The sequence below is a fragment of the Anoplophora glabripennis genome, unplaced genomic scaffold (genome assembly GCF_000390285.2).
Source record: "Anoplophora glabripennis isolate ALB-LARVAE unplaced genomic scaffold, Agla_2.0 scaffold999, whole genome shotgun sequence".
NCBI classification, from domain to species: Eukaryota; Metazoa; Arthropoda; class Insecta; order Coleoptera; family Cerambycidae; genus Anoplophora; species Anoplophora glabripennis.
Genome location: NW_019417129.1, coordinates 131,337 through 143,370, shown reverse-complemented (window position 1 = coordinate 143,370; position 12,034 = coordinate 131,337). Strand labels below are relative to the sequence as shown.

General features: G+C 33.5%; 2 protein-coding genes across 2 annotated transcripts; one reads left to right on the top strand and one right to left on the bottom strand.

Annotated features, from left to right (window-relative positions):
- Window positions 1-204: 204 nt before the first annotated feature.
- Window positions 205-2,421, top strand: LOC111692162. Its single transcript, XM_023455957.1, has one exon. It carries the CDS (start codon window positions 205-207, stop codon window positions 2,419-2,421), a length of 2,217 nt encoding a protein of 738 aa, XP_023311725.1.
- A 1,914-nt stretch (window positions 2,422-4,335) lies between these two features.
- On the bottom strand, window positions 4,336-9,599 carry LOC108914020. The gene is made up of 4 exons (XM_023455956.1): window positions 9,408-9,599; window positions 9,204-9,351; window positions 8,953-9,141; window positions 4,336-4,580 (listed from the first exon to the last, which is right to left on the bottom strand). The coding sequence occupies exons 1-4, from the start codon at window positions 9,597-9,599 to the stop codon at window positions 4,336-4,338; spliced, it is 774 nt and encodes a 257-aa protein (XP_023311724.1).
- Between the last annotated feature and the right edge of the window lie 2,435 nt (window positions 9,600-12,034).

Below are 12,034 nucleotides of genomic sequence, written 5' to 3'. Positions count from 1 at the left end.
ACAGCCATTAATGAACAATGTCTGTTTTGTAAATCTAAAGAACATGCTAGTGTGAACTGTGACGGAACTTTGACTTTACAACGAAAAAAGGACATTTTAAAAGCGAATAATCGGTGTTTTAGGTGCACAAAAGCAAACCATAATTCTCGTGTCTGTCGAACAAAGATAGTATGTTCAAAATGTAAAAATAAACATGCTACTTCTATGTGTGACCCGAACTATATAAAAGCAAAGAGCAGCACCAACGATGTACCAAGTAACGTTAACGAATATACAGCATCTACGTCTACCAATTTGTTTACTAATGAAAAAGTGAGCAATATTTACCTTCAGACTGCTTGTGCACGTATCGTGTTGGGAAGCTGCGAGAATAAAGGTGATGATGTATCTGTACGGTTAGTCTTAGACGGAGGCAGTCAGCTGACTTTTATAAAAGAGTGCGTGTCGAGGGAACTGAACTTACCGGTGATAGGAACTCACAAAATCGCGATTATGACATTCGGAAAAAATGAAATGGCACCCGCGCGGTTGTGCAAACGAGTGGCCTTGACGTTGCAAGGGCTTTATGACAATAGTGAACCCATCAAAATGAGCGCTGTGGAGGTACCGGAAATTTGTTTTGACTCCCTGGTAGCACCTTCTACGTCGGATCCCCTTCTGCAAAATTTCAGTAGACAGCATCAGCTGGCAGACGCGTGTTCAAGTGATTCGGATGTTTTACCAGGCATATCCATATTAGTAGGAGCTGACGCGTATTGGAAGATTGTGACTGGAGAAGTGAAAAGGCTCTCAGCGTCATTAACGGCTACTAATACGAAATTTGGCTGGAGTATTCATGGTGGTAGTAACGAGTATACATTTGCAGCAAATATGGTCAACATACTTCATGTACAGGTTGATTCATGTGATAATAGTGACTTTGACATAAGGAAATTCTGGGAATTGGAGACTATCGGAATAAAGCAACCTGCAGATCAAATAGAATTTAATACAGACAAATTTATAAATGAAAATATAACATTCAAGAATAGTCGTTATACAGTAAACTTACCGTGGATCGAAAAAGTTAGGAAACTTGATTCGAATTATATTGGTGCTTTGAACCGAGTCAAATCCTTAACAAAGAAGCTTATCCGAAATGAGACATTGCTAGAATATGACCGAGTGATAGGAGAATATTTGAAAAATGACTGTTCAGAACTAGCACCCTTATTAACTAAAGAAAGCGAAGCTTACTATATGCCTCATAGACCTGTCTATAGAGATGACAAGGAGACAACTCGTATTCGTTGTGTATATGACGCCTCTGCACATATGCCAGGTTTTCCGTCATTGAATAATTTGTTGTGCACCGGTGAAAATTTAGTACCATTGCTTCTAACGATTTTAATCAATTTTAGAATTGGAAAAATAGGCCTTACAGCTGATATAGAGAAGGCTTTCCTGCAAATTGAATTAAATGAATCCGAACGCAATTATCACAGATTTCTGTGGTATGATAAACCCGTGACTGACTCGTCAAAATTACCGAATCTGACAGAGTATCGTATAAAAAGAGTAACGTTTGGCGTTACATGCAGTCCCTTCCTACTAGCGGCAACTTTGAGAAAGCATTTAACGACACAACCTGTAGAATTCCAACAAGTGACTGACATTCTCTTGAAATCATTTTACGTCGATGATTTAATAGTATCAGCTGACAATATAGATTCTGCTTGTCAAATTTATGAGCAAGGAAAGCTAATTATGTCTAAAGCTAATATGAACCTACGGAAATGGTCGACTAACGATATTAAGTTAAGAGAAAAAATCGAAGATGAACTAACGGCTAATAAGATGACACAAAAGGTACTTGGACTCCTATGGTACGTCGATCTGGATGAAATAGGAATAGATACTTCTATATTGAAATGTATTCAAGATGGCGGACAAGGACCTGCATCGAAACGTAATATGCTGAAGATAGTGTCCAAGGTATATGACCCACTGGGTTTTGCATCACCATATGTCATAAGAGCACAAATTCTACTGCAGAAAGTTTGGAAATTAAACTACGGCTGGAATGATGTGCTACCGGAAAATCTGGCTAGTGAATGGAATGAATGGGTTCATGAAATACAGGAACTATGGAATCTGACAATACCGAGATGTTTAGGTCAGAAAGCTTCGGCCTCTTTCACCGAACTTCTTGTATTTTCCGATGCTAGTCCTCTCGCTTATGGAGCAGTGGCATATCTTAAAACGCTTATTGAAAATAACGAAGTAATGTGCAACATTTTAGTAGCAAAAAGCAGAGTGGCTCCGATAAATAAAAGGGGTGATAAAACATTAACACTGCNGGCTGGAATGATGTGCTACCGGAAAATCTTGCTAGTGAATCGAATGAATGGGTTCATTAAATACAGGAACTATGGAATCTGACAATACCGAGATGTTTAGGTCAGAAAGCTTCGGCCTCTTTCACCGAACTTCTTGTATTTTCCGATGCTAGTCCTCTCGCTTATGGAGCAGTGGCATATCTTAAAACGCTTATTGAAAATAACGAAGTAATGTGCAACATTTTAGTAGCAAAAAGCAGAGTGGCTCCGATAAATAAAAGGGGTGATAAAACATTAACACTACCCAGACTAGAGTTGACAGCAGCTCTTTGTGCAGCTATATTGCAGAATTTCATCTTAAAAAGTCTGAATATTGACGTGAAATCTTGTATTCTATGGACAGACTCCAAAATTACGTTACACTAGATAAATGGAAGAGCCAGCAAATGGAAACCTTACGTTTGTCATCGTGTAACCGAAATTCAAAATTTGACTGTTGGCGAGTGGAGACACTGCCCTGGGTCCGAAAATCCAGCAGACTTATTGACAAGAGGACTTAAAGTAAGGGTTCTTACCGAATTAAAGTTTTGGCAATACGGACCTACCTGGTTAGTAAAAGATAGAAGCGAATGGCCCCTCAACGATAGTGACGTGTCATCAGAGCAAGTATCAGTCTTTGCAGTGCAGGCAAATATTAAGGAGGATCAAGAAACAATATTTCCAATAGAACATTATAGTGATTTTGGAAAAATATGTAGGATAAACTTCTTACGTATTAAGATTTATAAAACGTTTAAAGAAATCTGAAGAATTATTCATTGATAAAGATGTAAAAGCAAAAGAACTACAAGAAAGTGAAGAATATTGGATACAAGTTACGCAGAACCAGAAATTTGATGATGTTCTTAAACAGTGGAAGCTACGAAACAAGCTTGTTAGAAAATTTTGGGATAGATGGTCCACCGATTATCTTCAGTCGTTGAGATCTGCACATACCAATCTTAACGTGAAATTTTCATCTTTTAAAATCGGTGACATAGCTCTTTTGCATGACCAAAACGTACCTCGTTTAGTATGGAAGATGGTTAGGATAACCCAAGTATTTCCTGGAAGAGATGAAAAAATACGAGCATGCGAAGTTATGTTGCCAAATAGGACGCTCCTAAGAAGACCGATTCAACTTCTTCATCTTTGAAAGTCACGGCCGCCGGGGAGGATGTGGAAAAAGCATGCCCAGATACTGCAAAGGCGATGGCAGTGCAGGTGGTCAATGATAGATTTTGAAACGGACGTGAATCTTCGTCATCGCTTGACCTGAGATAAAAAAATGAAGTAATTTTGACAACTACTGTCAAGTTGTTTTTTACTGTTACAAAATATTAATGTTTAGATGTTCTTACAGTAAAGAGTACATACGAACCGGGTGTCTTTATTTTAACGATTAACATATAATAAATAACATTCCCCTCACAAACAAAATCCACGTTCTTCAGCATTTTTTTGACAAGATCAAAGGCCACACTGTATATATGCTTATAGATAATGTAAAGAGTGTAGTTATCAGAAGGCAAAGGATGTATCACTTTTTCTTTGAATAAAATTACATAAAAGAGAACCAGGGACGAATTTCAAAATTATGCGACCTGGGGGAATATGCCCCCCCTGTGCCTGTTACTAAACGTAAAATGTCAGCAAAAAAAACGGGTAATCGCCCCCTACGCCCTTAGGAAAATGCGTCTCTGAAGAGAACCCGACCTACAGCCAACCCTGTAACACATTGTAAAGAAAAAGAATGACCTATATTTACGTCACTGCAAGCAATTGAAACAGAGAATTACTTACATTGAAATATAAAAAAATTCAAAACCTTGAAGTTTTTGCATGAATTTCTCGTTGGATGTTAATTGCACTTTTTTTTTGTCCCCTAGAAAAGTCAATAAAAGAACAGAAACGAATTATTTTTGGTATGGAAAAATTTATACAAAAATAAATAATACAATAAATAAATAAATAAATATTACAGTGTTAGGGGACCACTAGTTGATGAGCTTGACGAAGACGTTCCTGGATAATATGCTGAATATGCTAAACTTTGAGGATCACCGTTGGAAACAGACCAAACTCTTTGGTACGGCCCACCTTGATTCGGTTCCCATCCGGGTTCGTATGAACTTGGTGGAGCAGTAGATGGATTTGGTGCCCCATACAGTGGCGCCGGGGGTTCAGCAGGAGCAGGCATCATTGACAAAGGCATTGGCATTCCTGAAAATTGATATTCGTGTACTTAATATAACATAAATTTTTAAAATGAAATTTTATAAATTTGTCATAAAATATAACGTTAAAGAAATGAAAGAAAAAACGTATTTAAAGTCGAATATACAGAGAGCGAGTGAAGAGTAACGAACGAATTCGTACCCTTCATATGTATCTACATCGTAATAAGTAACTACGTGGTTCATATTTTTTTCAGCGTTTACAAAATTCAGAGTAAACATCATATCCTCAACAGTTTAATTCTTCAAATGAACCATGGCGAATTTTTTTTGTGACGTTCTTTACAACCTGCACATTGAGCGAATTTGTTTTTTACTCACTTTAAAATTTAACAAAACCATTACTAAATTGTTTATTCTGGACAATTTCGATTACTTTTGATCTTAGATACTGCTATAAAAGGGTACAGAAATGGTAACATTACATACTGTAAATATGTAACCCATTTCATTATGACCAAAATGTGAATGCCATAAATAAATAAATATTCGATAAGTTTTTTTTTGTGGAAAAACATTGTCTTTATTTTTATTCGAGTAGTTTTTATAATGATTTTATGTATACAAAATGATCTATGTAGGAGTTATGACATGAGCGATTACTTTTTTAAAGCAAACTTATGGTTTTCAATATTTTATTCTTTCAACAAATCTACGTACTGAACCTTTTCCTTTAGCTTTTTTTTAATTATTCTATAAAAAAATCTTGGTTTTTATTTCAATAAATTCTGCCAGTCAATGACAGTGACGAATCAGTGTCTATTACCACAGATCATACACACAGTTGGTCATCTTAACGTCTGCTCCTTTGATCTCGTTCCAGATTTCGGTTTTTTTAGACCACTCCAAAATTTAGAGCCCGACGAAAATTGTAGCACTAGTACGCTCTACTGATTTTACTGGGTGGGCCATTAGTGTGAGAAAGTAAAATAACTCCCTTGTTCCTCATACTACAGAAAAAAGTTTATATAAAAGTTATACAGACTCAAGAAACCTAAATTACAAAATTAATTTGATACATACAGGGAGATGAGTAAAAACGGGACACGCCAAATATTACAATTTTTAATTGGAACATATATTTTTAAACATATGGATTTCCGAAAAAATTCTATATATGGCAATATAAATAGTTTATCATTTTAGTGCGGGGTTGCCAAGTTATGTAGAAAATTCTTCGAATTTTGGAAAAAACATGACCTCGAAGAAGTTGTATTAACTTTCAGCTACTAACACTTGGAACAAAATAATTAGACAGAGTTATAGGCAAATGTTAGACAAAATCTATATTACATAATATCGATATTTTATACAGGGCATTTTTTATAATACGTATATATAATATCATTTTTAGAAAGTTTAAACTTGATTTTCTAAAATTTTTCAAATGGAGCACCCTGTATTAAAATACAGGATGCTTGTTCTATTTTATGCACATATCGGTCCACTTCAACTTTTATTAAGCATGTTCTAAAATTGTTAGTTTTTAAGATATAGCAACATTTCTGAAAAAAACTTAATTTTTATTATTTTATAGAATACCATAAATAAATATTAACTAATAAAATTCACTCAAAATGGAATGATAAATTATGAACTGACAAGTTGACACAGTGTGACAGTTTTTTCCAGTCATTTCGTGTGACCGAAAATAATAAAATTTTGTTTTTTCCAGAAATGTTGTTATATCTTAAAAACTAACAACTTTAGGTGTAGAATATATTTAAAAATGTTGAAGTCGACTGATGTGAATAAAATAGAACAACAAAGTACAGCGTGTTCCATTTGAAAAATTTTTATAAAATCTACTTTAAACGTTCTTAAAATGATGGTATTATAAAAAATTGCCTATAACTACAAGTGTTTTTTACCATTTTTTCCATGTTTCTTTCCTAAATTCGAAGAATAACATGGCAATCCCCCACTAAAATGTTACACTGATTATATTGCCATATATAGAATTTTCTCAGAAATCCATGTTAAAAAATATACAGGGTGTTCCATTTAAAAATGTAATAATTGGCGTGTCCCGTTTTTACTCATCACCCTGTGTATGTCAAATTAATTTTGTCCTTTAGGTTTTTTAACTCTGTACAACTTTTATACAGGGTCGGAAAGTCCCCATGGTTCATCGGCCGTTACATGAGAGCGATAAAGTAAGTCATAGAAATCCGTGCGATAGAGAAAAATGGCTATAATGAAGGCGTCTAATAGTCCCCGCCCATTTTGCCCTTCCACAAATAAAATCCACTTCTTATTTGTGGAAGGGCGAAATGGGCGGTGACTATTAGACGCCTTCATTATAGCCATCTTTCTCTATCGCACGGATTTCTTTATGGCTCTCACGTAACTGCCGATGAACCATGGGGACTTTCCGACCCTTTTTTCTGTATTATGAATAACAAGGGAGTTATTTTTCTTTCTCACACTAATGTACCACCCTGTACCTATATTATTTAACACGTTCGGGTATATGATTTTATAGTAAATGAAAATTTTTTACAGTAAATGATAGCGCTAGTAGTAGACCTGTGCGATTCGTCAAAAAAATCGATTCGTTTCAATTAATAGAAATGTGTAATTATTATATTTGAATCGAATCGAATCGATTAATCCTGTGCAGTCGATATATGGATTTGAATTAATTTGTTTGGATTTTTGAATCGATCCATCGATTCGATACTCCGATTCTGCGAATCTATCAATCGATTCAAATATAAAATCGATTCGGATCTGTATACCGATTTTTTGCCCAGGCACTAATTTTGTCTAGAATTTCGATATAAATTTTGTAAAAATTAGATATGGCGTTTTAAAAATTGACTTTCGTAAATCTGTCTGATTTTAAAAAAATATTGTTATTACAATGACGCCATTAGAATTCATACAAACGATTGTTGTCATAACTGCTATATATACAGGGTGTTTTCAAAATGGTACAGATGAATCTATAGCTAAAAAGAATAAGTTGTGCATAAACATTACCTTATTAAAATGTTCACATTTTAGACAAATTTTCTACTAATGCATATGCAATTTCTCAGTAATTTTTCAAAAACTTCTTATTTCTTTTTTGCTGCAACTTTTTTGCTTGACAAAAATTGAATATTCAAAAATACGTATCAGATAGCCTGGTTTATTTAAAAAAATTGCTTTTCTCACTTTTTTGCTTTAAAACTAATCGTTTATTAACAGAAAAATTAAATTCATTATCATTCGCATTACAACTAGCACGATTGGAACTAAAAAATTGACGGGTGTCAGGCTAATTTCTGTCATTAGAACATTTGTGACTTTTGCAAGTGCTTCCTTTCATCTGCTACGCAATAATTTAATTTTGTTGTACTATAACTTGGGAAGAATTATGGCAAATAACTTTACTACATGACAATGACAATGATAAGAGTGGCATGCTGTATGTATTATATTTTTTGAATGTAGGAAAAACTGTGCCGCAGCAAGAATAATGTAAGTACCACCAGAGGCATCCAAATCGTCCAGTTCCCCACAGACAGCCTTTTTCAGAAATAGACAGTGATCTTCGAGAAACTAGGAATATACAGCCTCATCGCGAGGGGAGCACTCGTAAAAGTTACAAAAGATCTAATGACAGAACTTAGCATGACAATCGCCTACTAAAATATTTCCCAGTTGCAATCGTATGAGTTGTAATGCGAATGATATTGAATTTATTTTTTTTTTTTATTAACGGTTTGTTTTTAAGGCAAACAAGTGAGAGAGATAAAAGTTTTGAAATAAACCAGGCTATCTGAAACGTATTTTTTAATATTCAATTTTTCTCAAACAGAAAAGTTGTAGCAAAAAATAAGTGAGGGGATGCTTATTTCAACCCCTTCTAAGGAGCAGAAAGTGTCGAAAAATTGTTAAGAAATTGCATGTGCATTAGTAGAAAATTTATGTAAAATTTGACTGTTATACCTTTTTTGATTTTCAAATTACAGCCGCTATTCCATATTTTTTTGGAAACTTAGAGTGACCGTATACCTTAAGGAATGAACATTTTACTAAGGTAATTTTTAGTCAAAACGTCTTCTATTTAGATATAGATTAACTTGTATCATTTGTGCTACTTCTTTTAAAAACACCCTGTATAACATGAACCCATATAAGAAATAGTTTTGACGCGCCCTTTCTATCTAACTAATTACAAAATGCAGAATGTTCTATTTTAAGATAATACCGATAAATCATACTAACAACAGACATAAGTAAAAAATTATGAATATGTAAATAAAAAGTGCAAATTTTTTTTCTGAAAGAAGTTACCCGAATTTAGAACACGCCTTTTACGATGTAACCTCCATTTCCTTATTATAAACAAAATAATGGATACTTACCGGCTTTACCCAATAACTGATAGGCTATAAATCCAACAACTATAATAATAGCCAATTTACTCAACACTAAGGCTTTCATAGCTTTCAGTCCAATAATAGCAACAAATATTGGCATCAGTAGCTTCATTTTGAGTTTTAATAATAGAAGAAGTGGAAACAATAATTTTTTCTTCAATCCTATCACTCGAGCTGAAAATAAATTATAACATTATTTCTATAGAATATTATTTTCTATAAGTTTAAGTACTTACATTCTTCTGCAGGTGATGATATGTCCCAACCAGATCTTGGATCATAAACCACCTCTGTTTGGTCAAAAACTGCGGTGGGTAACTGAAACTTTATTCTGTACGTTTGCAAAACTTTAGCCACCCTTTTCATTATTGATGTATCAATATTCTGTAATGAGAAAACTCAATAAAATTCACAGCATTTTTAGACAACAATTAAACAACCTTCGCATTTCTTGCATCACTTTGAAGATTCAATAAATTATTTAGATACAACAGTACATTTTGTTTTATACATGTCATTTCTACACAATTGTTCAGAACAGTTGTCACCAGTTCATCCCCTGATCTAGGGTTGGGGGTGTGACCAGTGACACAGATCACCATAATCACGCTAATTATTGTGTGTCTCCACATCTTCAATGAAAAGTTTAAACGTCAATTAGTGCAAAGTCTCGCGTGGGCGCGGTTATATAGCATGCATGAATTATGGGGGTCAGGCGAGCACTTGTGACTGAATTTTTAATGCATACCCAAATTCCTTCTTTGATTTGTGTTTGGTGTAGTTCCGCTATTGAAACCGCTGCTTTAAAGAAAATAATCGAACGAAATATTATATAAAAACTCTAAATATCATTTAAAAAAATATTTAAAATGCACTTGTAACAGAGAAACATCATTTGTTTATTCAAACTTGTAGAACATTAAATATCTCCGTGTTCTTATCCGAGAAAGAAGTATTCATTTTTTTTCCGGGGAAAAAGTAATTTCATAAATAGCGGCATTTCGTTACCTGTCAAGAGAGATAATAATTATGTCAAAGTTTATCCCGTCACAGAAAAAAAATATATTTTTGTCAAATCTAGATCCAATAGTATACTAAATCAATGATTTTTGCCCTTCGCAGATTAACAGTATCCTTAATACAGGGTGTTCTCAAAGTTGAGTCATTTATTTTAACAGCTGGTAGAACTCATAAAAAGAAGTGAATTTACGAAAAATCGTTTATATAAAAGTGGTCAAATAAAGCAATTATTAACAATTATTTAAAAAAGTTTCAATTTAAAAACTTTCTAATACAAACCTGATTTATTGTCATTTTCGACCACTCCGTTGTAAAAACATAAATTGTTTGTTTACTACTGATACTGGGTATGTCTTTTTTTTTTGTAGTTGCACGGTTTTGAGTACGCTTTTCGATTTGACAGTGCTAAATAATTCGTACAGTAGTGCGTGATATTATTTTTGATCTGTGGATGTTATAACTAAATTTACGAACATCCACGAAGCCGGATGATTTTGTAAAGGAAACCTTTCCGCATAAAGCGACATGCCGCGGCTGCACTTTGTTGACACACCCTGTAAGATAATATTATGTCCACTAGTTCATTGTGTTCACATTGTAAACATGTGCCATTTTTATTGCACAAAACACCCACAAATCAAAAATAATATCACGCACTATTGTACGAATTATTTAGTACCGTCAAATCAAAAAGCGTATTCAAAACCGTGCAACTACAAAAAAAGAGACATACTCAGTACCAGTATTAAACAAACAATTTATGTTTTTACAACGGAGTGGTCGAAAATGACAATAAATCAGGTTTGTATTACAGTTTTTACATTTAAATTTTTGTAAATAATTGTTAATAATTGCTTTATTTGGCCATTTTTATATAAACGATTTTTGGTATATCGGTTTTTTTTTATGAATTCTACCAGCTGTTAAAATAAATGACTCAACTTTGAGAACACCCTGTATATTTGAATATCTATTAGGCTGTGCTAAGATTCAATTAAATATATCTTATTAACCAATTTTGTTAAAATAGTTCAGATTTCGAAATTAAAAACGTGTTACACAGACGTGTTAATAGGTTAATAAAAACTTTTTGTTTCTGCACCTTTTTCTCTAAAATGCCTGCTCGTGGAGTTACAGTTGTTTTTAACCAATTTTGAACATTAAAATGCGTATAACTCCTCAAGAATGCGTTTTAGAGAAAAAAGTGCACGAATGAAAAGTTTTTATTTTAACCCAATTTAAGTATATGCGACAAGGAGAGGAATCTGATAGTGAAAGTGGAAATAATAGCGAACGCGGTGGTAGTGATGAGGATTATATTATAAATGCTAAAAAGAACACCAGAACAATGGGCACAACAAAAACTTACATATGTAATTACCTTATTCGTAATCTGAATTTACCTAATGATGTTGTTGAATATTTAGCTGCACAGCACATGAAGAAAAAAAAATCAATCCAACTAAAGGTACCTACAAAGAGTACTGTATACCAAAAACAGAAATACGAGATTCAAAAATATTTTTCTTGGGAAAAACATTCATTAGTATATTGCAGATTCATTCAAGGACTGATGAATGAACTGAATACAGATTTTTATAAGAGAGAAGAATGGAGACTGTTTATAGATTCCTCTAAACGAAGTCTAAAGGGGGTGCTTCTCCATAATACGAATAAGTTCGCTTCTATTCCTATAGCACATTCAGTAACGCTAAAAGAGGGGTACGATAATATGAAATCAAAATCTTAACTATTTTAACAAAATGTTCAGATTTCCACTGATTTTAAGTATTTTTTGAGGTTAGGGAAAAATCCTGACATGATGAAATAATTCTGATGGCTCCATCGTCTTCTGCGGGTCAAAATACAGAGGTTACCATACCCTATTAAAAAGTATATGATTTTTTTTGTGTGCCTGTGTAATCCTTATTTGTCGTTACGATCCTATATTTAGATGAACTTTTAATCTTAAAATAATTTCTTAAAATTTCTAAAGTTTATATAAGTAATATCTAATTTACCTTTAATCCTTTTAAAGGGTAGTCAT